This window comes from Acipenser ruthenus, chromosome 16 (assembly GCF_902713425.1).
Source record: "Acipenser ruthenus chromosome 16, fAciRut3.2 maternal haplotype, whole genome shotgun sequence".
Classification (NCBI taxonomy): Eukaryota; Metazoa; Chordata; class Actinopteri; order Acipenseriformes; family Acipenseridae; genus Acipenser; species Acipenser ruthenus.
The window spans coordinates 2,137,821-2,163,820 of record NC_081204.1 but is presented as its reverse complement, the minus strand read 5'-3'; the positions used below and the strand labels follow the sequence as shown (position 1 = coordinate 2,163,820).

The 26,000-nt window shown below is 43.7% G+C and overlaps 3 protein-coding genes across 8 annotated transcripts; all 3 read right to left on the bottom strand.

Annotated features, from left to right (window-relative positions):
• Window positions 1-825: 825 nt before the first annotated feature.
• Window positions 826-4,400, bottom strand: LOC117971360 (zinc finger protein 501-like). The gene is made up of 3 exons (XM_034919562.2): window positions 4,131-4,400; window positions 3,733-3,777; window positions 826-3,378 (listed from the first exon to the last, which is right to left on the bottom strand). Exons 2-3 carry the CDS (start codon window positions 3,755-3,757, stop codon window positions 2,045-2,047), a joined length of 1,359 nt encoding a protein of 452 aa, XP_034775453.2. The 5' UTR covers window positions 3,758-3,777; window positions 4,131-4,400; the 3' UTR covers window positions 826-2,044.
• A 1,018-nt stretch (window positions 4,401-5,418) lies between these two features.
• LOC117963474 (hyaluronidase-1-like) lies at window positions 5,419-8,626 on the bottom strand (the record flags this gene model as incomplete). The annotated part of the gene is made up of 3 exons (XM_034903680.2): window positions 5,419-6,781; window positions 7,186-7,275; window positions 7,715-8,626. Coding segments are annotated over 3 exons (1,320 nt in total), but the record flags the coding sequence as incomplete, so codon positions are not given.
• A 4,181-nt stretch (window positions 8,627-12,807) lies between these two features.
• LOC117411786 (hyaluronidase-2-like) lies at window positions 12,808-22,672 on the bottom strand. Of its 6 annotated transcripts, none has more exons than XM_058988368.1 (4): window positions 22,522-22,672; window positions 16,602-17,588; window positions 15,319-15,408; window positions 12,808-15,088 (listed from the first exon to the last, which is right to left on the bottom strand). In XM_058988368.1, the coding sequence occupies exons 2-4, from the start codon at window positions 17,523-17,525 to the stop codon at window positions 14,696-14,698; spliced, it is 1,407 nt and encodes a 468-aa protein (XP_058844351.1). In that variant the 5' UTR covers window positions 17,526-17,588; window positions 22,522-22,672; the 3' UTR covers window positions 12,808-14,695. The 6 variants fall into 6 exon arrangements, with proteins under 6 accessions (XP_058844351.1, XP_034759489.1, XP_058844350.1 ...); XM_034903598.2 differs by lacking the exon at window positions 22,522-22,672 and adding an exon at window positions 18,773-19,123; XM_058988367.1 differs by lacking the exon at window positions 22,522-22,672 and adding an exon at window positions 18,795-19,123.
• Between the last annotated feature and the right edge of the window lie 3,328 nt (window positions 22,673-26,000).

Sequence of the window (26,000 nt, the reverse complement as noted above, 5' to 3'; positions counted from 1 at the left end):
CACACGACACGCCCCCGGTCGATCTCATTAATTCGGTGCGGCTCTGTCAAGCGATTGTGGTGCCCTCTGCTGTTTGCAATGGGTAGTGCAGGTAATGAACTTCAAGAGACAGACCAGGCTTTATCTTTCATTTCTTATACAATGCTGCCATCGCGTGGCCACTTAGTAGAACTGCTGGTTAATATAATCAACCCCTGTAACCCAGCTTGTCTGCAATCTGATTGGATACAACAAGCTACAGTAAATACCTGACTCCTGATTGGCGAACACAGTTAGCGAATCAAACTGAGAAAAGCGAGATCTAATTTGCATATAGCCTACGGCTGTCCAGCGTACGCAACTGTTTAAAAACTTACTTTGATTATTAAGAAAAATTTGCAGTACAGGTGTCGACACCCGTATTTGGCAAATATTATATTTTACTGTTTCTTGTGAAGTATTGTTTTTACTATTGATAATATTTTAAAAGAGCCGGTTTCGAAATAACCAACAAAAAACAAAACAACGAATTAAACCGGAACCTGCCTGAAAGAAGGGCTGTAGATCTGTTTGAACTATGGTTCTCTACCGATGCTGCCCCCGTGTGGCGATGAAATGGAACTGTCATGTCAATGCAGTATATCTGCCAATGCATTAGATGTGTTTTTGTGTAGTGCTGGGCGCTAGAGAAATGTAACCTTTTATACAGCGATTTAAACTCTGTGTATATATATATATATATATATATATATATATATATATATATATATATTTCAATCTGCAAATCAACTTTTACATCCAACACATTAAAAAGCTTTTGTTTGATACCAGTTCATCCGTGAGACAGACCAATCAGTTTGTCTTTGGATCAGAAGTTTAAGATCGAGAGTGAGTTCATAACACTGGTCTGTGAAAATGTGAAGCAGTTACAGGTAATATTAACCCTCATCCATCCCATCAGTGTGCCCTCTAGATTGTTGTGAGTGTGTGTGCTAGTACCTCGACAGGTCTGTGAGAAGGCAGGAGAGTTTCACTATTAGTACTCACTCTTGCCTGTCTGAAGTGTGTCTGTGTGTTCTTGCCCCTTGACGGGTCTATGAGGATGAGAAGGTCTCACAGTCTGCTTTGAGAGGCTCAGGGTTTTTTTCAGTGAAGCTCTGCTGGTGTTTTTGAAGACAGCCCAACCCTCTGAAACTCTTCCCACATTGAATAGTCCTGTACTTCTCTGCTCGTGTTTTTTCAGTTTCCATGAATCTGGGAAGCTCTTTCCACACTTCACACCGTGTCTACATGAAGAATGCATTGTATATGGGTAGTGCTTGATTGGAATTCATTCAGTATAGGACAGCAATGTGGAGTAGTGGTTAGGGCTCTGGACTCTTGACCGGAGGGTCGTGGGTTCAATCCCAGGTGGGGGACACTGCTGCTGTACCCTTGAGCAAGATACTTTACCTAGATTGCTCCAGTAAAAACCCAACTGTATAAATGGGTAATTGTATGTAAAAATAATGTAATTGTATGTAAAAAAATGTGGTATTTTGTAACAACTGTAAGTTGCCCTGGGTAAGGGCGTCTGCTAAGAAATTAATAATAATAAAGACAGCCACTAAGTAAATCTATGTGTGACTCGCAAACATTTTAATCACTGTCTAGTCCTTATGCCATAGAATTGACAACTTGTGCAATAAACAAACAACAGCCAGGGCTTTCTTGAATCATTTTAAAATATATATTTTTTTTTACTAAATGTAACAAAACATTTGCGTATGTCCTGTACTATAATATCATTCTATTAATAGCACAGAAAGCATCACAGTACAGCTGCGTTCCATTGCCTGTTTAAAGTGAGTATTTGCTATTGTCACACTGTGTAGAGATGAATAGGAAGGTTTGAGCCTGCAAAGGGAGTACATTATTCTAATTGTTTGTAAGTTCTTAACACTTTCGTCCCTTGTTCAGTACTATATTTATTACAGTGCATGTTCTCTGTTGGTGCAGCTACACTAGTTGGTCGTTTATAATGCTTCCTAAAGCAGCAGTATCCCTTCCAGTATACGGTACAGCACTAAGGATTCTCTCCCTTGTGGCTCTGCTGGTGTTTTTCAAGATAGTCTGACCGTTTGAAATTCTTGCCACATTCATTACACTCGTGCACTTCCCTCATGTGAGTCCGCTGGTGTTCTTTAAGTCTCCACTCCTCTGGAAAAGCCTTCCCACACTTAGCACAGCGATGGTCCTGCGTGTGAGTTTTCTGGTGTCTTTTAAGATGGTCTGGCCGAGCGAAACTCTTCTCACACTCCGTGCAGGCGTGCGTTTTCGTTTCCCTTGCGCTGCTTTGCTCCGCGCGTTCTCCTTTCAAACCCTCTTCCCTTTTAGCACATAGAGTCTCCAGTCTGGGAGTGTGCTGGTGCGACACAAGAGCCCCTAACTGAGCGAAACGGTCTGTCTGCTCAGTGCTCACATGTCCTCCTGTGTGCACCTGCTGGTGTTTCTTAAGATGCTCTTGCCGTCCAAACCTCTGCCCACATTTAGTACAGGCATAGGGGGTCTCTCCTGTGTGAACTCGCTGGTGTCTTTTCAGCTTTCCCTTCTCTCTGAAATTCTTCCCACACTCCGCGCACCTGTACGGCAGCTGCCCAGTGTGGATGCGCTTGTGCTGGACGAGGCCTCTCGAGTCTCTGAATCTCCTCCCACACTCAGAGCAGTGATAGGGGGTCTCTCCGGTATGCACCAGCTCATGCCTCTTCAGGTGCTCCGAGCGAATGAATCCCTGGCCGCATTCGGAACAAAGGAACGAGATCACCCTGGAGTGAACAAGCTGGTGTCTTTTAAGTTTCGCAGCCTCCTTGAAACTCTTCCCACATTCCAAACACTCATACGAGCTCTTCCTGGCGTGGACTGCCTTGTGTTTCTCAAGTTCTTCCGCCTGGCTGAAACTGTCTCCGCACTTAGTACACCAGTGCAAGACTAGCCACGGGTGAGTTCGCAGGTGACTTCTAAGGCGTCCTGGAGCCCTGAAGCACTTTCCACATTCGGTGCAAGGAAAGGAGGGGTCTCCAGCATGCACGTACTGGTGCCGTTTAAGATGCTCCAAGCGACCGAACCTCCTCCCACATTCACTGCAGTCGTACGGGGCCTCTCCTGTATGAATTCGCTGGTGTCTTTTAAGCTTTGAGGAGTCCCAGAAACTCTTCCCGCATTCGTTACACACAGGTCTTCCATGGACGACCCCCTGGCTTGCTTTCTTGCAGGCTCCCAAGTCGCTCAGCCCCTTCCCAAGCTCAGACCCAGCAGTCACGCTCAGTCTCTCCACATGGTGTGTTTGCTTCATATGCCTCTCCAGCTCCTGCCCCCCAGAAAAGGATGTTTTGCACTGTGGGCATGGAAATGATTCGTCATCTTGTGCCACAGGCAGTGCAGAAGTTGAGAGAGGGAGAAAAGACAAGTTAGTGCAAAGCTCTCTCCATCATGCTTTACTCTTAAGAATTGTCAATATTAATGCAGTACATTAGTTTCTTTGGGTATTTCTAAGTTTCACAGTATAGTATATGGATGAAATATGGCATCATATTGGAATTTGATTGGCATCCACAACTTTAAAAACTCGAATAATAAAATCTAAATAAAACCAAAGGAACTGTTTAGTTCAGATATTTTTATGTCACTGTGATGTCAAGTAGGTAGGAATTTAAAAAAAAATAAAAGCTGCCCTATGAAACAGATTTCTACACCCGATATTGAGAGCCGCCCTACCTGGCTCTACACCCGAGACATCCATTTTCAGTCTTCTCGTCCTGTCTGAAAATAATAATTTTAGTGTGTGTAAAAATAATTACAGTGGCTTTGGTGACAAATAGACGACATAGCATTTCAATATGCTGGGAGGATTACTTCAAAACGTAATGGCAAAATGCATCTTCCTTTTTAAGAACAGACGGTTTTGAAAACCAGATATAATTGTGTATGCAGTTATACGTTCAGGAAAGTGTATTAAAAATAATACTATCATTGCAGATTTTTTTTTTTTAAATGATTATTATCTCATTGCATTCCGAAGATGGTAGACACTTTCTCACCTTGCGCTAAACTTAAGTCAAAAATAAAAGACGTCTTGTGGACTTGCTCGGCACACGACTTGGCCCAGTACTTACCGTTCTGTACTTTTAATATGAACCTGTCTCGTTGGCCTGCAATATCCGAACTACATTAGGAGCCAAACACATGCATTCAGTTAGAAAATATTACAAAAACACGACCAGGCGCTAAACTTCAGAGCATGTGCAATCTGCACAGACACAGACACTGTGCATAGCGGAAACACCTTTCGAAATGTTGACCCGCCCCTGTGCTTGATGGATGGTGCGATCGACCAATTGGTGTCTTAGGTGAACACCTTCATTAAATCAATGCCATCCGATTTACCCAGTGTTGCCAGATCTAGAGGTTGTACGTTTGTGCTCAGGGCAATCTGGAGGTAAGAAATGGATAGACGGCTTTTAAAAATATTTTCCAAAGGTGTTTTTTGTTTTGTTTTGTTTTCCTGTCTGAAAACAATTTGCTCCCTAAGATGTATTCATAATGTGCAAGTCCTTCCTTTACTAAGATGGCGGATGTGCTGTGACGTCATGGGTCAATTCTGAGTGAGAGGCACAGGAGGGGAGGTTCATTCATTGTAAGAGCCGTGTTTAAGTGTTGTGCCAGGCAGTGAATATATATTCTGGAAAATCAAGAACGAACTACAGATTGTTGTTTTGCAATGAAGCCACGGCGTGCCAATATAACTTTACTGTAGGTTTTAGAGGTTTACGAATTACACAAGTGCAGTGCATTCCAATTAACTGCATAATGATAATTGCATCCTGTTAACTTTTAAAAAATGTGAAGCCCATTTCTTATGAAAATGCCCATGCAGTAGATTCCTGTGAATTGCATACCCCGTGTGCATCACAGGTTTATGCATTTACCCAGAATAAGGAACACACATTTTAATTTAACCAGAATAAGGAACGTCCATTTTCAAAAGAAATGTGCTTCACAATTGTATGCAATTGTCAGGTATACAATTCAATGTATTACACTGTATATGTTACTGATAACTGCATACGCTGGTTAATTGCATGAAACTGTTACAGTAGGCACCTGGGCCATGTAATTAACAAGAATCTACTGTAATAGGATTTAAAATGATGTGCTTCTGGTGTTATCTAAAGTTGGATTTCAGTGCTACTTGCATGAATTGTCTCTTAAGTTCAGTATATATATTGGACAGCCTAATTGTTTGTGTTTACTGTTAGAAAAGCAGGGGGGACCTGGCGACACTGGATTCGTCTCTCCTGAAGTCCGGTGCAGTACCGCTGTAGTTCCAATGAAGTAGTGACCGTCTATGGTTACAAATTTACAATTCAAGTAATGCAATAAAACGCTCAATAAAAAAGTAAATGCATTGTAAACATTTTATTTTTTAAAACAGATTAACATGAGGTGCACAGGGTACAGTTCAGCCCAAACCGCACTGCTTCCAGTGCAAGGCTCTTTTTTTTTTTGTTTTGTTTTTGGGCAGAACATCTTGATAGGAGCTGGTGGTCTTGTAACACTGTTGTGGGATATTTCTCTAAAACCTGTTACTAACCCAACACATTGGGCCATTTTTATAAAAGGGCTACAGTTTAGTACACCTTTTCATTGTGAAATACTTGAATGAATAGATTTAGATTGGGAACTATGTTAAGTATCCACATGATGCAGCTACCAGAGGCTGTGTGGAGTCCTTTTAAAGCATCGCTCAATGCACCGAGGTCTAGGAAGGGGCATTTTAAGACCATGCAGTACATGTCTTGCATGGAGCCCAGGTACCCAGGTGTCTACTGTGTTCTAGTCTGCTTGTCTCACTTTCTTTCAAAAAGGCAACATTAATAATGTACTTTCACACAACAGACTGTGGTAGTAAATGTATACCTTCTCATAATTACACTACCGTTTTACAATATTGTGTTTATACTTACAGCCCTTGATTTTACTAATATACATCCCAACCCTGTGACTTTCTAATCATCTTGTTAAGAAAAGCTTCAGATTGAAGTACTTCAATGGTTAATGTGTGCAGAGCTGTAGTGTGTGTGTGTATATATATATATATATACAATGTGCGCTGAAGGATATGGCCGGGACCCGAAGATTTTCTTCTCTGTATCATTTTTTGGGAGCCGACACGAACTATTTTTTTGCACCGCTAATCCAATCTCTTGTCAGATTTGACGTGAAATATAAATATTAAGCCTAGCTTATAACTTTCGTCTTTTGTGGATTCTAAATGTGTCATTAATTGGTTCCGGAAGGTTTGGAATTTCCCCGTTTTAAACACACAATCATGCATTCAGAGGTTCTCTTAACATTTGTCTACTTGACTCAGCTTGTTGTTGGCATACAGCTGGGGTCTGGTGAGGGACGAGTCTCCACACGATAACCCAAATAGCAGCTGCATAAACTACATCCGCTTTTTACAATGCTTCCCGCCCCAACCCTGGTAGCACTGGCATCCAAACTTGGCCTCCATCTCAGCCAGTTCCCACTTGCCCGGTCGTCCCCGCACACTAAACTGTACCCTCTTGGGACCCGGGTTCGACACCACGGCCCAGCTCCGAGGGTCCAGGTGCAGGTAGGTGGCTGAGCCACTGTCTTTCCTCTGGCAGCGGCCACGCCCCGAGCACACAGTGTTGCTGCACAGGGTCACCGCAGCCGTCACGTTAACCAGGTATCGCCCCAACATCCCGTCCACATACTCCTTCACTGCCTGGCACACCTCCTATAGAGAGAGAGGGGGGGTTAAAACAGCAGCATTCAACTTTCTTCCCTTCCTCATTTGTACTGCAATAGCAGCACCGGAATGTGATGGACCTAAAAGTTCTTGTTGCACTGCTTTCACCACAATGATATTTTCTTTGTCAGGTGAGGACGATACTTCCTCTCTGCAGGCTTATTTTGCCCTTTCACACATTCTGGTCCATTCACTGTCACCGACACGCTCTACTGATTGTGCTAATCCTAACACTGCAAATCTGTGTTTTACGTACAGAACATGAAGACGTTATTTCTGGTACTTCTAAAAGGTCTGCTGTTGGAGCTGGAGGAGATGACTGGGAAAAGCTGTGCCCAAGTGATTCTCCAGTAAACCAAGCCATGAAGCTTGTGCCTCGGGGTGCAGGTTACCTGTGACTGTGCGTAGTGCGCATCTCCCCACAGCACTACTCCAGCTGATCCCAGAGCAGCACTTTCACCGATGGTGTGAATCAAGTCCTCCTGCAGGAAACACATAACAATCAATCTGCTGGTGTTCACAGTTTAGCTTTGTTCAGGTGTGGCCAGTTGTTCCAGCCCTGTTCTAAATTGTTTACTTGAACCAATTAAATCTCTGCAGAAATAGTTCACTATCTCGTTTAAACCTGGAGTGGAATGGCCCTCCAGCCCCGAGACTGGACACACCCGGTTTCGTTTATTCCCATTGTGCCTGCAGGGTCAGCACGGGTACATCTCAATAGTGCAAGCACTAATACAAAGAGAGACCTAAATAGTCCATACTCAATACAATATAAAAACAATACAACAATAACATAATTCCAAAGATTACTATACATCCAAAAATGATATATCTAAAGTCTAATCAATTACTGAACTTGAGGATGTCCGCTAACATCTCATTAACATGAGGAGTTTATAATAACTACGCCATTCCCTTTACCTGTGTGAGGAATTTCAAAGTGTAGGCGTAAACAATGCGGGCGTAGGGCAGCACAGGAGGACTGACGGGCACCAACTGTCCCGCTACCCTCATGGCCTCCAGCACCCGGTAGTGAACAGACTTTCGGATGCAGTCATCCTTGTCATGCAGGTCCGAATCCAGGTAGATACTGGGGTACAGGGCCGAGCTGGCATTCCACAGCCAGCCCAGCTCGTCATTGCGCTTCATCTCCAGCTGGGGGCAGCGTCCCGTGTAGTTGGCAGTAGAGTTCTTGTAGTAGTTGTAGCAGGCTGGGAAGCCATAGAAGCCCCACCAGCCGCCCGGTCTCAGGCTGAGGCCGAGCTTGAGGGTCCCCTCCATGAAAGATCGCCCAGCCTCCTGGAACTCCTTCTGGGCTGCTTCTTCCACTTCGCTGGGTGGCCAGTCGGGGTGCTTCTCCCTCACCAGCGTCCTCGAGCCCTCCCAGTACACCGTCTTCGAGTCCCAGTTACGCGCCCACAGGGGCCGCCAGCTCTCCCAGTCAACGATGGCCAGGCCGCTAAAGTCAGGGCGAGGGATGTCCTCCCGTATCTCATCCCCGGCAGCCCGTAGGTGTTCTGGAAGGCTGCCGTTCTGGGGGACCCCCCCGTTGACTGGCTTCCCCAGCGAGTCGTAATGAGGGTAGAGTCCCAGTTTGCCCTCGTAGTAGATGGTGATGTTGTCTCCCATGAAGCTCTGGTTCTGGTTCAGCACGATGTCGAACAGACTCAGGTCCAGGTCCACGTTGTATTTTGTCATGCAGGGCTGGGTGGGGGCATTCCACACCATCAAGAAGGGGGTGTTGGGGAGCAGGGAAGGGATCTCTGTCGGACACTCAGGGTGACCAAGCCTGGAGCCCAGATGCTGAGAAGCACCCAGACGCACTTCATTACCTCAAACCAGGTGGAGGCGCCGCAGAGCATTTGGAGCCTGGCTGTCTGCTTCTCCAACCCTGGTCCTGCCAGCTGGTTGTCCTGATGAGAGTTACCTGCACAAAAAAAATTATAATAATAATAATTGTGGAAGCTTCAAAAAAAAAAAAAAAAATCCCCAGAAATAAAAGACGATTATGATTCATTAAAAAGTACTGTTTATTACTCACTTCCTTTGGTTGACAACAGATCACATGTTTAACCTGCAACTCAAGCTAACTTGTTTGGTCACCAATTTACAATGCAGTGTCATTTTTACTGCTCTCAAACAACTGATACAACTTAGATAATTCATTAAAAGCAGCAGCATTGCATATATTTGATAGATCCACCGTAGAAACGTTATTTATTGTACAGAAATACAGAAATTCACAAATAGCAGTGAAACGTGGTTTTTAAAAAAATTAAGCTTTGGAGTTCATCTGGAATTTGTTTTGATGTGGGGATTTCTAAATGTGGACAATATATAAATATATCTGTAATACACAAGCGCTTATAAAGTGGCACTGTATTCAGCTTTTCAAAACACTACCTTCGTAGTGCGTTTGTGTTTGAATATTTTCAGCAGAACTATTCAAAACACACTTAACAACAAATAAATATGTTGCCGGTGCAAGAAGAAATGACACACTAAAATAGTCCTAGCAAAGTGTTTGTTTAAAATAAATAATACAATATATTAGTGAGGGAAATAAAAAAAACTTACTTAATTTGTCAGGAACCGAACACACAAACCCATTGCTGATTCGGGTCGGCAACATTTGAGGAACTGTATAGCTACTGCAACAGACAATGAAAGTAAAGGGGGCGGGTCTTTCACCCATAAACATGTGACACTGTCAACACGCGTTATAACAAAAAGATTGTTCATTTTTAAAGCAGTTTCCCACATTTACAATAATAATAATACTAATAATAATAATAATAATAATATTTTTTTTTCAGATCTGCCGCAATTAAAATTGGTTGCCATATCACAAAGCGCTACAGTTGAGACGAGTTTATTAGTATCATAAAACCTGCCGGTCTGGAAACATGTCACGCTGCGGTTTGCTATTCCAGACAGTTCAAATGAAGTTTTCATTTTTTCCACTTCCGTACTTCATTGGAATTAATAACAAACCAAGCCGGTTTCTGCTTCACGGGTTAGCACACTCCGGCAGTGTCTGTGCTTCCACAGTTTCCATGCGCCTGCAAACAGCTCCAGAGGAAGACAGCAGAGTCTTGAAGCCCGGGGAGGAAACTGTTTATATTGTAAGAATGATAAAGTGTGGCGGAGACAGCAGTGCGCATTTATAAAAGTGTGCTATAGTAAAAGCATAGCAAAGTGTAATCATGCATAGTGAAATCATGGCAAAGGCAAGAACTGTAAACCATATTAAAAACAACGTGGCAAACTATGGTCAATGCATGGGAAAACTGCAAATTTACTGTATAAATGAACCATGGTAAACTCTTCTATGGAGATGGTCTTGCTGTGCATTATGCAATACAGTGTACAGGTCCAGGGGCTAACAGTAATGTCTGCAATAAGACTCCCGTTGCATAGCACAGTGATCCTTGCCAGGATTTATCATCTCACAGTGTGCGGGTAAGAAGCGCAGGTGTGTCGAGTAAAGTTCATAGACAAAAATGCTATGCAATGGGTGTCTTTTATTTCCAGCCCTGCTGTCTGTGTGAGTGTCTGTCTGTCCAAACCCAGTGCAGGTATTGTACAGAGAATAACACAGAGCCTGTTAAAGGTGAGGGTGCTGGGAGCACTAGATCTACAGTATAAGTGAATAGCGGCCTGTCCTTCACTACACTGACAGACAGGCCCCACGCCAGTGCTGCGTGCTGGCTTAGAAATGCAGGAAGGGGTTTGGAAAGAACCAAGCTGTTTATCAACTCACAGAGAGGCCCAACAGAGATCATAGGCTGAGCCAAACACACTCAGAGCTTCCTGCAAAGTCATTCTTACCAGAGGAAGCTTGGCTCAACACTAAGCAGAAAGTCTCTGAGAATTTTCCATTTCGACTGATAATGCTGGCAAAGCAGAGTATTGAGGTAGCTGTAGTTTTCAGCACAGCAGTTCAGCGCCTTCTCGCACAATTAATCAGTTTCTTTTGCTCTTACTTCATTTCCACAGTGAACTTAAAAGTAATCTGGCCCCTCACTGGGTCTTCTGCCAAAGAACACAGCGAAAACAGGGACATCTAGTGGTTGTTTTTGTCAGTAAGAATATTTGCACAGTAAAAAGCAGCGGCTGAACATTTTAGGATGTTTATCTGTCAAAGTTTTTAAATTGTTAACCCCCACACAACATTTCTTGCCCTGGCAAAAAATAGGTGCACACAGGAGCCCACAATAACATTCTGAGTTGTTTAGTTCTTGTAAAACTTTTTTTTAAGTAAAATTTGCAGCAAAGCTTATTCTTTTCCTGTGAGTATTCTTAGTGACTGTGCTGGAATAGCCAGTAAAACTCCTGTGCTGATTGGCGGAATGCAAACGTGGCTTCAGATGTTTTGCATTTAGCTGTAATTCTATCACATCCCAAAGTCATTTAAAGACATTATGAACAAGCTAACTACAGGAAATACATCCAGATTAGAGAAAGGAAACTAGCCAGACAGGCAGCAGTTATCAGCGCATTAGGAGCTGCTAGTGCTTTATAAGCAGTAATGGCTCTCTGGGGTTCAACCAGTGGGGATCTGTGCTAGAAATCACCTTCCACACTGCAGCCCAAAACCCCAACCACTGAGCTACTCAAACCCACTGCCTTCCACACGGCAGCCCAGTACACCAGAGCAAAGCAGAGTAGTAAACCTTAGTATCACGGTGAAGCACAAGGAAACATGTTCAATCTCAGGTAAGATTGTCCCAGGCAAAGGATGCTTACATTCATGGCAGTAAACTTTTCCAACGGGCTACCTTACGTATGCAAACAAAATTGAAAGACTTGGTTTGCATGTGCTTCTCAAAAAGAGCTGTGTGAGGAAGCTCGTAATTTAAGAAGCACTACCCCCACACTCCCGCAGCATTAAAAACTACTTCAGTGGGTCTGACAAGCAAGCAGCCTGCCTGTGGGTCCTGCCCCCTGCTGAGGGTCAGAGTAAATCCAAGGGATCCCTGGGTGTGCTGCTGTAGGCCTGGTTTAAGTTAGAAAACAAGGCATTCTCTGTTTTGCAAGCACAATAATATTGCCTTTGGCGTCTGCGCATTGCCCGTTACTGGAAAGGATCCCAAAAAAAAAAAAAAGAAAGAGCCCCATTAGGAACAGACAGCTAGAGGAAAATAGAAAAGTGGCAGGGGGCGGGGAGAGGAATGTTGTCGTGCACAATGGTAATCAGGTTCATTCTTACTGTATGCACATACATTCAGTGGCTGCCTGGAGGAGAAGGCTGCCCGGAGGAGAAGGCTGTCTGGAGGAGAAGGCTGCCCGGAGGAGAAGGCTGCCTGGAGGAGAAGGCTGCCTGGAGGAGAAGGCTGCCCGGAGGAGAAGGCTGCCCGGAGGAGAAGGCTGCCCGGAGGAGAAGGCTGCCCGGAGGAGAAGGCTTGCTGGAGGAGAAGGCTGCCCGGAGGAGAAGGCTGTCTGGAGGAGAAGGCTGCCCGGAGGAGAAGGCTGCCCGGAGGAGAAGGCTGCCTGGAGAAGGCTGCCTGGAGAAGTCTCGGAATTTTACCACCGGATATCAGTTTTGACAGAGTTCAAGCATTAAATTAAACTGATAAAAACAGTAAATTAAGAAGCTGTTTCAGGCTTCACTATTGCTTAATCAGCCATACTCTATCCACACTACCTAAACAATGTGCGATCAACACACATCTTGAGATTGCCATTCGCTTCATTAAACATGCATGTTGTGGAGACTTGATAACTGCACATTATTTAGGTGGCATGCTTAGGTCTTCGTCCTCCATGATGTGCCTAATTTAGCTCCAGTGCGAGTAATTAAGATCATAGTTACAATGCAATGCCAGTCTTATGTGTTTGCCTGCTTACACGATAGCAGCTTTAACAGGCTTATGGCGGTTGGAGGTCTATTTCTTTGGTGGGTTGGCGTGTGATTCAGATAGCAGTTACACACACACCAGAGCAGATACAGTAGCTCTGCATTAGGTCTAGCTCTTTAAATCATACTGAATTAGAAGCAGAGAAACAGCAGGTTAGTATTGGCTCTCATTTTAATGCAGGTTTATGTGATGACTCATTATGCTCAGGGATCGAGCCATTGCTCCGGGCTGTAAATGATTTGGGTTTGTTTTGTTTAAAGCTACAACATCGTGCCCAGTGACCTTAAAGCAGCAATGTGCCACAGTCATGATGAAATATACAAAACTGTGTGAGCCAAAGACACGCTCCTGCGTCAGCTTGCAGCAATACAGGGTTATATATTCATCACACAGATTAGCTTAAATATGAACAATATTATATGTTGCTTTTTTTGTTTGTTTTTTTCCTCCCATGGAAGAAATTTCCGTTGCTTTAGCAGTCCTTGACAAACAACAAACCATCATAACAAAGTTAGCTGTACAGCATCACTGAAAACATATTTAAACACTGTATTCAAAACAATACAAATACAACATGTTCATAAGAACACCTGACATTTAAACAATAATTTAGATCAGGTTACATTTGCAGATCATTCTAGTTGGCAAAAAAAAAACCAATAAAAATCCAGTTTGCTTTGCTTTATACATGATTGCACTCATATATCAAGAATTACATTGCTTGACATCAGGAGATAATGAAACAAAAGTCAAAAGTTAACAAAAATGTAAAAAGGTTCTTTAATGGTCAGTGGCCATCTACCTGTGTTTGAAACAGCCTCTGCATGTCTTTAGAACACACACCCAAAGGTGATTCGGCCAGCCTGTGAAAACACAATGCCACTAACCAGCTTACAAAGACAGCCGTGGAGGTTTCGTAAATGTTAAGCAAACCAGAAAGGGGTGAGCGTCTTCTTTTACAAGCTGAGGTTTTATTACACAATCGTGTTTTCCAGTTTTTTTTGTTTTTTTTTTGTCCTTGAAAATAATGTTAAAGCTAGCACAGAGAGAGAGAGAGAGAGAGAGAGAGAGAGAGAGAGAGAGAGAGAGAGAGAGAGAGAGAGGCACACCCTTTCAATGTGGACGTGTGGAGGTGGAATGTGCTTGGAGTCTTGTATCAAAGACAATAAACAGAGGAATGCAGAATGGGGGAGGGGGGGGGGGGGGGTCCAAATTAGCCTTGAGATGCGGACTGACATTTATCTTTAGTTTATGTCCAGAGATTAACTTGTCTTTACAAAGAACCTTCACAAACTCTCTTTTGCCCTGTTTTTTTTAAATAAACAAGCTGTGGTTTAACTAATTTCCAGATACACCCCCCTTCAATGTTATATCCTTTTGTTTTGTTTTTAAAGCAAATGTATTAAAAGCATTTGGATTTCACTTTTCTTTCTTTTTTATAATTGTGTATCTGAACATATGAGCAAAGTTAAAAGCATTCAGCTGTGTTTACAAACTTCACCACTTCTTTCTTTTTTTCTGCTTGCAGCCTGATTTTAAATTCGGGACAGATAGCAAATACTGTAAGTGAGTTTACACTGCCTGCAAGAAAAACAGCTCTTGAATAAAGGTAAAGCTGGTGGCACCGAGTTGAGGTATGGAGACTAGATTCCTGTAAACCCTGGAAAATAACACAGATCAGTGTTATCTTGAGAAAGGTGACACACAATGGCATGTGGAACAAGAAACAATCTTTGGACACTTCACGCTGCGCTTCAGGGTGAAGGCTGTGGTCCATCAAAGTCTTTGGAAGAATGCAATCATAATTAATAATTGCTATTTATTCTTTGGATAACTCTCATAGGTTGATTACCCTCCTCCAAAAGATCAGATTTTCCATCATGATTTTGGTTTATTTACTGTTTTGGTTATCCCTGGACACATTGGTAATAGCTACGAATTCATTTATCTTTTGGGAAAGCTATTCCGGGATTAGGAATGCTGGTTTGGAGTCTCTAGAGAGTTTAATTTGTCCTTGACATGCTGTTCTTGTTTCATAGCACTACTGGAGGAGAACCTGCAGAGCCAACACTGCCAGCAGGGCGGCGATAGTGGGTGTCAGACAGAGGGCAGCACCCCTCTGGGCCCCAGCCTCCTGAACCCCGCAGGAGTCCCCGCTGTAGCTGCTGTAGCACTGGCAGATGAAGTCCTTCCGGAAGTCGTCCCTGTCAGCGGAGCTCAGCTCCCCCTTCACCTTCAGGCTGCCCTCCTCCTGTGTGATCTGGAAGCTGCGGGCGTTCAGGTGCAGGTAGGTGTTGGTGTTGGGGTTGAGCCGCACGCAGCGCCCGTTCAGGCTGCACCGTGAGTCGCTGCAGAGCTGTGCCGCCATCGACACGTTGAGCAGGTAGCTCCCCAGCGTCCCCTGCAAGGTGTCCCGCAGCACCCCGCAGCTAGCCTGCAACCACAGGGAGGAAACATCAGCTCACGTGTTACACAGCAGTGTTACAGAGCCCCTTGCAGTTCTACTAGGGAGAGGACACAAAGTCCAGTACACTGCCAGGCAGAATGAGAAAATAAAAAACAAGGCTGACGTCTTTGATAGGAATTTCACAAGTGAAACATGCAAATTGCTACATCGTGTCTGGTACCTAGTTACCTAAAAAAAAAAGAAAGACACAAACTTACAGAGCTGCTGGCATGAGTTGCATCTCCCCAAAAGATGAGTCCAGCAGCTCCCAGAGCTGCACTCTCCCCAATGGTATAGACCAGGTCCATCTGCAGAGAGCAATGAACAGGCACTTTACACAACCATGCTTCAGGAAAAGCTCTCTTGCATTTAGACATTCTAGGTTTTACTGGGAGTTAAAGTCCCACCTGTAACTCAATAGGAAAACCGTAGACAGCTCAGGTGGCCAAGTCATGGTACTACTCCGATATTACACAAAGAGAGACACGCTGGTGTGCTGGATTATGGCAAAATGATTATTCGGTTTTTCAGTTTCTGACAACAAACTGATGTTGAAATGAAAGTGTTACTGTAAGACTAAACTGCCCTGTATGTGGTCAATGCCTTTTAGTGATTACTGCTCTTCTGTTTCCAGAAGCTCTCTTGTTTTACTCAGCCAGCAAAAATATTTGCTGAAACGAGCTTCTGAAATTCAAATACAGAGGAAAATAAACTCCACTCCCATGACTTTCCCAGTTTCAAAAAGTACAAAGAAGGGCATTTAAAGCCTTTCAGAAATGTGGCTCTTCACTGAAAGAGAGGTTGGCTGCATTTTGGGGGAAAAGTTTTCCCGGGACAACCCATAAGAGAAAAGATTGCATCCCAATTTCATGGCAGTGAGCGAGGAGGGTATCCGTGCTATCGGGGGAGATTTACAGGAAAGACACAATTGGCATCTCAGATTGAATTTGTAGTTAAAGCAGACTGCTAGACTTGCATTCAGAAACAGCTTTGGTCAAGTTACAAGGTGGTGGACTGGCGGTACAAGACTATTTCAGAGGAGAGTTAACCCCATGACAGCACAAGTCAAAAATAACGACCTGGCTAACCCCCAACCCCAACCGAACCCAACCCTTCCCTTAAAACATGGGAATATGGGACATCACAAAAAGGAGATGCATTTCAGTGGGCATTCACATAAATTCTGCATTGGTTTGTTTGCTAACCATTGCTTCATGAGATGTTCTCTACAGAGATGTTCAGCAGATTGCTCCACCACCCAACCACGGACAAGCAGGTGAAACAGTAGGGAGTACAGAGGCATCAGCAAGCAGTTTTGCACATGACGTCCCTGAAGTGCAGCAGCACTTCTACTGGCATGAACTGATGGCAGGAGACCACAGACAGAAACTTGTGATTAGAACCAAAAATACAACCCTGTTTCAAAACATACTTGCGATTTCAGGAAATACGTCAAGCTTTTTTATATATAAGAAATTCAGAAGTCTGACCCCAGTCTCACCTGAGAGAGCAGCTCCAGCCCGTTAGAGTAGGTGGGCCGTGTGTAAACGAAGACCGGCCGTGCCAGCCCCTCCCCGACAGATGCCAGCCTTATGGCCTCCTTGACCCTGTTGCGCACAAACTGGCGCCCGGACTCGCTGGAGCGCAGCACAGTGCCCATGTAGATGGAGGGGTAGAGGGCTGTGCTCTCCTCCCACAGCCAGTCCAGCTGGTCGTTGCGGCTGATCTCCACGTCGGGGCAGCGGCCAGTGTAGTCCTTCAGGCTGTTCTTGTAGTCGTGGTTGTAGCAGTCCGGGAAGAGGTAGTAGCCCCAGAGCTGGTTGGGCCTCAGGCTCTTGGCCATCCTCAGGGTCTGCAGCATGAACTCCTTGGCAGAGGCTTCAAACTCTACTTGGGCCATCTTGTTCAGCTGTTCCTTGGTCCAGCCCGGGTTCTTCTGGGCGATCATGGAGCGTGAGATGTTGCGATAAACGTCCTTGGTGTCCCAGTTGCGGATCCACAGGGGCCTCCACTCCTCCCAGTCGATCACAGCCAGGCCGCTGGACTGGGCATCTCGGATGTATTTGTCCATCCCTTCTGGCATCTTTGCTAGGTGTTCTCGGAGGTGGGCAAGCTGGGGTATCCCCCCGTTGACAGGCTGCCCTTTCTCGGTGTGATAGGGGTAAAGTCCCAAGCGGTCCTTGTAGAAGATGGTGAGCTTCTGCCCCACGAAGCCCTCGTTGGGTGAGGCCGTGACCTGGAACTGTTTTAAATTGAGCGTCACCCCGTACCGCGGTCTGCAGTCCTCAGTGGGCGCATTCCAGACCAAGGCAAAGGCCTTTTGAGAGAAGATGGGGTAACTGGTCGGCTTCAACCTTTCACCCCAGCAGCATGCCCAGAGCTCCACCAGCAGGAGGAGACAAATTCTAAATGACATCTTCGTCATCCTCTTTTCTTTTTCTTTTTAAGCTAGGCGTTAGACACTTAACGGTGACACCAATATGTTTATCTAAAAAGAGGAGAAATGAAAGAGAAAATATTTTTTAATGTTTAATCTAAAACTTTTACACTCAGTCTGTTTATTGTTACATAAAATAACAGTACACATTTTACACTGGATCAAAATCTTAGCAAACTAGGCTTGATAGGAGGTCTATACAGAGACTTAAACTGGAAGATTAGCCACTATTGCCAGGCACTCCCAATTTCTAAAACTTCCAATTTATACCCAAGATTGCAAAAATATGCTTGAGACAGGGGCACAGCCCTCCTGCTCCACACACCACAGACCTGCTCTTGCTGGATTTCAATGCAAGAACTAAAACCCATCTCCACCTGCTGCAAGGATGGAAATAAGACTCCCGTTGCACAGCAGTTTGATCCATTCCTGGCTTTATAAGCCACACCTGAGCTTATTGACACTCTGGAGCTAATCAAGCACATGTTAAAATCTGGAATGGGTGAAAAACTGCTGTGCAATGGGCTTTTTATCACCACCCCTATGCTGTACCTCTCACTTTCCTAAACAACAGATACTTGCATGCAATCATATGTTTTATATCAAGTGACAGCAGCCCGAACTACCAGTGTCACAGCTTCAAGTTTATATCCTTTTTTTTTTTTTTTTGCACTTGTGCTATAAAAATAAGCAGCTTAATTAAGCTTGCAAGCAGAAAGGTATGCCTGCTTTAAAGTTTAACTCTAAAGAATGCCAACCAATCTAAACCGGGGACTGCATGCATGCAATAAATACATATAGGGTAGTGTGTAGGCTATGTTTAAACACAAACCGCTTGCCAATTGCGTGCTTTTGTTTTAATAATTAATTGACCATCGTCAACCAACATTTGGTCTCAAAGTAACAATTACCGAAATAACCTATCAGATGCGGAGATCGGGCAGTTGACATCACGACCTTGTCCGTTGATAATTATCACTATGTTGGCGCACATAGCGGTATGTGCATGAAACACACCTGTCCCAACAAACATACACGACACGGGACCGCTAAACCACAGGAACGAAGCGTCCTGATAAATCAGACACACATTAAATAAATCAACGGTCGCAACTTGGATGCAATTCCGCTTGCAGTACTCGGTAAAGCTAAAGTCAATTGCACAGCGCGCTCTTCTTATTCAAAACAGGACCATTGCTTCCCACAGCGCACCAAATTAAACAAACATACAATACCTTTTCAGTGTGTGTGTGTTACCTTAAACGTTAAAACGTGAAAACAAAAGGGCATGCAGCTTGCTCGGCCACTGGAAAAGATGACCTGGAACAAGACCGGCGACTATGAATCAAACTCGACACGAGTCAAGAGAAATAAGAAAAAAAATAATCACCAAACAAAACGTCATCGTTCATTAACCATACCCAGGCCCGTAGTATCCTTCCTTGTAACTTATATATATTTTACAAACGTGCTGGTACTCTAAAGTTTTGTTTTTTTGTTTTTAATTCGTGTATTTAGTCCAAACCACATGCTCAGATTTGACAAAAATGCTCTACCAAAGTCCAAACAGCCAGGTTTTTATTAAAGGGCACGCTTATAAAAAAAAAAAAAAAAATGTAAGGGACTCCAGCTTCGGCACGTTTCATGAGAAGGAAGGGGTGGAGTTGGCACTGATGGGGCATAAAAAAATAATAATAAAAGTGTGAAATGTATCTAGGGTGTGTATTTCTGAAGAAATCGGAAGTGGTACTTCTAAGAGAAGACGTTTTACTTTCGAATTATAACATATCAACGGTTTTGTTCGCTGTATATATTGTTTACAACCCCCCACCCCCGCCCCCCATTTCATTTTGGTAGCATCCACAGGCAGCACGCGCTCCCCGCAGTGAAGGAAAGTTATTGCAAACTTTACAGTAGTTTGGTCGCTGAGTCAGAATGTATCGACTTTAAGACTGGTTGTGTAATAATAACTGTAACTTGTAAAAAAAATGGCCGTATAATACCAAAGCCTTTATGGTTCTGATAATATCAGTCGTATTGTGTCCGCATTGAACTATATTTAAAATATGTAAACCGTTACTGTCTGGAACTGATTTTTTTTGAGGATTAGTATTTGAGAAGAATTACATTATGAAGTTTCCACCCTTCTCTTCCGGTTTATGTGGCAAATTAAATTTCCCACAAAGCAGGGAGTATAAAAAAACTTAAGGGTCTGAGTTCAATATATATCCAATGTGAGATATATCATTTATAATGTATTGTTATTTTCTTTCTTACTAATGCTATAAAAACTGTATTTTTCCAGTTAGGCTAATAGAAAAACGACCCTGATAAATGTGACGGTGGGGTTAAAATCATCCCGAACGACACACAGTCCTTCCAAGCCGTTGCTAAGACAGCCTCTCTGCCCCGAGGAATGTATCTTCTCAGCAGGAGTGTGTCTGGGGTCAGCGCTCTGAAAGTATGGAGGCACAACGCTGACTTTAACCTTTATTTAGCCTGGGGGTTGTGTTATCACACAGGTAGAGATTGCGTTGTCAAATGCTTTGTAAAATGCTGGCTTCACTTCTTAGCTTTTGTAACCCATCTTTGATTTTGGGAAAGTGATTTCCCCTTGGAGATTAAACTGGCACAGTTTTAAATCTTGTTTGTTTTGTTGGAGTGGAGCAACATAGTACACTTCCACCCTGCACTAAGAGTATATAATGCCTTTCCTTCCTTTGTTGTCACTTTTTAATGCTGACTCGCCTGCCCATGTCATTCGACAAGGGAATGGCTGCATCCTGTGCGGACGGTAGCTGCCTCTAATTGATTCCGTTCTTGGGATTTTCAGCCAGGAACTAAGGACAATGGGAGCCTGTGATTGTTATCGTACCGCACAGGCAGTGCTTTGGGGGGGGGGGGGAGGGGTTTGCGGTTACTAGACGTCCTCTGCTTCTGACCAACCCGAGGACACCTAGATTTTAGTTACAGGATTATTTTTTTTCCAGTATGGTGCCTGTCCACTCATCTCACAGCGCTTTATAAAGCAAGTACATTATAGCGACAGCAGGAAAGTTCAAGGACAAACTGCATTTCTGTCAGCTGTATAGTGGCCACCTGAACTATCAGCTAGTACATTGAACGAGGGAGATCAGACTTAAATAAGCAGGCACTGCTTGGTGACAGCCGGCTTGATGCGTGGGGTCTATTTTAATGATCTAGATACTGCCGCACTTTAACTCTATTAATCCTGCTAGTGTTTCCATCCAGGACTGATTTACTGACCCACTTATTTGTATTACCGCATGAAACGAGGACCATGGAAACGAGGTTTAGACGTTACTGTTTGCCACTGTTCTTCTTTAAAACAGACCCATGTCTTTAATATCACACTGCACAGAAGTTCTCAAAGCACACAGTCATGACATAATGCTGTGCTGCTCAGTATAATGAGCAGAGAGGAAGCCTGGAACTGCTAATTCCATTGCTAGCTGAAAACACAACAGCCTCACCTTATCCCAGCTTCCCTCTGCAACTTGACTCAAATTGCCTGCAAAAATTCTACAGGAAGCATTTCCACTCCTTTAATGCAAGAGGGGGATTCGTGTTCGCTTTGTTGTTTCTGGACAGCACTGCTACTTTGAGGTCTGTGAGCGCAGCTGTTTGTTTAAAGATATTCTTTAAAGTACAATGTCTTCAGGTTAGCCTGTGTTTCCTGTATCTGAAATTGTCTATTTACTGAATAAAACATGTTGATGAAAACACAATCGTCTGGCTTCTCAAAGCTATTGACTTCAAATTGTAACAACTTAAGGCAACTCAAGCCCCTAAATGAAATGTCTGACTTGTTTTGTTTCTGTTTGGTGTAACTTTATTAGGTATATTTTTACTATCTGTAAAATGCGTGTGACGATTTGGAGTGAATATCTCAATGTGGTGCAATAATCACAGGCATTGAATTAGATCTGGGAGGATAGCAGCCGTATACAACAGAAGCTCAAAGTTATGAGCCCCACAATGATGAAGTGGAGCTGACGCCAACAGGGCTCCTTGTTAGTGTAAAGCACATGAAGATCTGATTTTTTACATTGGACATTTTATTAAACTACTTTGGTGAGTTATCTCTCCCAGGGAACGTCCGCAGCGTCTGACATTAATCTTCTTTATTATTATTATTTATTTCTTAGCAGACGCCCTTATCCAGGGCGACTTACAATTGTTACAAGGTATCACATTTTTACATACAGTTACCCATTTATACAGTTGGGTTTTTACTGGAGCAATCTAGGTAAAGTACCTTGCTCAAGGATTACAGCAGCAACGTCCCCCACCTGGGATTGAACCCACAATCCTCCGGTCAAGAGTCCAGAACCCTAACCACTACTCCACACTGCTGCCCTTATTAACATCACAGATTGTTTCAGCAAATCAGGTTGTGAGTTTCGCAGTCTTTATCTAAAATACATTATACAGAAACTATCCCCCCCCCCCCCCCCCCCCCCCCCCCCCCCCCGGGACATTAAACCAAGACTGCTGTCATTAATCAAGAAGGAGTGAATGTTGTGGCATAGTGATGCTTTTGCAAAATCCCAGAGAACCCTAAAAGACTGAGGGAATCAGACACACACACACAAAAACGAACAGAATATTGTACAAACAGTCTAACAGCTGCTTTTACAGACAATCAGCTCCAATTGTGGACTATCTTACCTACATTTACATGAAGCAGCTGTGAAAATAGCTGTAAAACCTTTTTCAGCAGTAATACCCAAGGAAGCTATATTTCCTATCTGATAATGTCCTTCTGGGATGCTTGTCGTTACGAGCAGGGCATTGCCATGTGGTAATTACTGCTTTCTTGAGGATTAAATGTTTCATACAGGAAATAATTCTTACATGATATGAAATGACTCAACTGGCTTCAGGAAGCAAGGTAAAGGAGTCAAGTATCCCAGACCTTTCCAATACTAGCACAACCCCAGAAGAAAAAAAAAGCACTTACCCAGCAAGGAAAAAACCAACAAGTACTCCAAGAAGTAAGCTCTCTTGTGCCCTTGTGCCTTCACCTCCGGATATTGAATGGAGAATGTCGGAGTTGTTAGCTGTAGTCTGCGTTTAAGAGAAGTCACTCCCTTCACTATCTTATACTCTCCTCTCTCTCTCTCTCTCTCTCTCTCTCTCTCTCTCTCTCTCTCTCTCTCTCTCTCTCTCTCTCTCTCTCTCTCTCTCTCTCTCTCTCCCTCTCTCTCTCTCTCGGAGCATGGAGCAGCCATTGCCTGCTAGTGACACCCTTCCTCCCAGTCTCAGCGCCATTTCCTGACATTATTGGAGAAAGGAATGCTAAATTCAACCTGCCTAACCCTCACAGTCTGGATGACTGGCCAGGACTGTGCAGAATCAATGGGATCGCAAGGGAACCCCCCCAATCCACGGCTCTTCCTCAGTTTAGTGTAGTCCCTAGCGATTGTATTTCATTATCTACAGGTGAGATTCAGTGTTCACAAACCTCAGCAACTTTACAAGCACATGCATGGCACGGCTCCACACTCCCAGGCAATCACCCCCTCTCTAGCTACCTGCTTTGTACGACTTCATGAAAGCATCTGTCCCCAGCTAGTGAACTAGCTCTAGATAGTTTATCAGTTGATAGTGTTTTTGGATCTTTCTATATCATTTCTTTATATCAGACAGATGGGCAGAGAGCGTCTGACCTGTCCCTGTTTGATGTCTATAGTGTTTAAGAGGTGTTCTGCCAGAGTGCAGTCTCTGTTCAGTAACCTGTAGCACTCAGTGTGTGTTGTGTGTTTTAATTTTGCATTTTGCCATTGTCTTGAGGGCTCCCTTTGGGGTTGTTGGGTTTCCTGGGTTTTGTAAGCGGTTTGTTTAGAATATCGGTGCCCCTAAGAGCTTTTCTGATCCATTGTTACGTGAATCAGGAAACCTCTGACACAACATTTACACTGGATGCTGTGTGTTACCAGTGTGTGCCATTCACAGACAATCATAGGCCTGTCCAGAACTCCTTTCCTTAGTAACAGGTGTAAAACTTGGCTATAGCATGCTAACAGAAAACAGAGTAAAGACCGAGGATCGAGGTTCTTTGACATTGTCTGCTGTGTTGTAAGTCTTTAATATAACAGAACTCAGTTCTAGAGGGCAAACCGTGACATGCTTTTCATAGCTAAGGGACGTGATTCAGAACAGTACTCTGTTCACAGGCAGGGCACAGTTAGACAAAGGATTATCAGTTGTGGGAATTGTATACAGTAGCTTAATGTCATCTAAAGAAATTGAGCTTCGGACTACCTTGTCAGTAAGTACGTTTTTAAAAAGTGTGTTGTGGTTCAGCGAAAGCATGGTAAAGAACAGATATGTACAGAAAAGCATGTGAAAGCATGGTCAAACTGCAAAGCCCCTCTGCATTATTGTATTTACCATAAGAAATGCTTGTATGTGATATCCTGTGAATAGATCACCCCCCCCCCCCCCCCCCCAGCTAAAAGGCTAATTAAATCTGACCCCTTAGGCTTCAGATCATAATGTAGGAAACACACATTGCAGTTACAGGGAGAATGTAAAACACTGTTGTGTTGTTTAAAGCATCTGCACTGGGATCCGAGGGCATTCTTAAGTGTGCTGTGAATCTGTTACAGCAGATAAACCACAGGATCAAGAGGTCTAATCATCATTGAGAAGAAATGGATGATGTCATGCCAAGAAACACTGCAAAAAGGCAGAGACTTCAAAGAGCTGCAACAAAGGAGGGCACTTCAAAGGGGACGGCTTCTCCTGCCTGCATTCTGTGTTAATGAACACCAGTCATTATCTCCTAAATGACTTGCAGAGCTCCAAGAAAGTGGCAAGTCCAGTAATCGCAGCCGTGTGTGCCTGAGGAGCACAAAGGAACTGTCTGTCTGCCTCTCACGAGGCTCCTCGTTGTGCAGGGAAGTTCTGCGGGCACACCGTCCTCAACTTTAAACACTCACTTAGAGTTTAGCACTACGCTGTAAAGGACTGGCTTCTCAGCATTAATGGAGAAGCAGGGTCTGGACACAAACTAAAAAACTCACGGCTCAAAGACTAATGTCAAGGACAGAGCTAGCTCCACAGTCATAACCTTAAGATATTTCAGATCTGTATCAGCTGCTAGCAGGGAGTTTATTAATATCTGTGGATGCTAATGAGAGAAGTGCCCAGAGAGATATCCTGAATGGATCTTGTGATACGGTAGATTTGAATTTACACTTGAGCTTTACTACTCTCACAGAGGGGATCATTCCCTGTATGGAAGGTATTATTAGGGTTATATGGCAATTCATTTTTTTCTATTCTTCTGCTGGGGAAAGTGAAACAATTTGTGGTAAATAGGGATACCTAGCGAGCAGTTAACATTGGTGATGCCTTGCACTGGTTAGAAAACCATTCTGAGTAACGGAAATGGTCAGTGTGCTCAGTGCATATTGAGGGACAGCAAAGCGTTGGGCAAAAGTGGAAAAATATGTCAAGGTTTGGTCTGAAGGTCAGAAAACTGCACTTTCTGGCACAAGGGTGTAATGTGTTATTTCCCCTTTGGAGCATGGTTTCTAATGGACATTACACACAGATTACTGACACCATAGCTAATAACACTATGTAACACAATTTTTGTTCCTGGGTAGTAAGTGTTATTTCCTAATTGCTTATGCCTCAAAAGTATAGAAAATGGCTATTATTCCCCACAAACTTTGCTTTTGTGACCAGGACAGTGATATTTTGAAATTTACCTATTTCCAATGAGAAAACGGGCGAATTTGTGTCTTTTCGGTCACATGAAGTCAGAAAAAAACAACATATGAATCCAAATTAACATGTATTTATACTAAAGTAATACAAAAATGACTACAAAAGATTTAGACGTGAGTAGTTTTTCGAGATTTACGATTATACTGTAAATCACTTTCACGAATCAGCCCCCAAATGTAGTCTCCCATCATGTTCTCGTTATACTGTCCTTGGTAGCGGCGTTCAAAGTCCAGTATATCCTGGTGGAAGCGCTCGCCTTGCTCCTCCGAGTACGCTCCCATGTTCTCCTTGAATTTATCAAGATGAGCATCAAGGATATGGACTTTGAGGGACATCCTACAGCCCATTGTGCCGTAGTTCTTCACCAGAGTCTCAACCAGCTCCACATAGTTTACGGCCTTGTGATTGCCCAGGAAGCCCCGAACCACTGCGACAAAGCTGTTCCAAGCAGCTTTCTCCTTACTAGTGAGCTTCTTGGGGAATTCATTGCACTCCAGGATCTTCTTTATCTGTGGTCCGACGAAGACACCGGCTTTGACCTTTGCCTCAGACAGCTTAGGGAAGAAGTCTTGAAGGTACTTGAAGTCTGCCGACTCCTTATCTAGAGCTCTGACAAATTGTTTCATAAGGACCAATTTGATGTGCAGTGGTGGCATCAGCACCTTCCGGGGGTCCACCAGTGGCTCCCACTTGACGTTG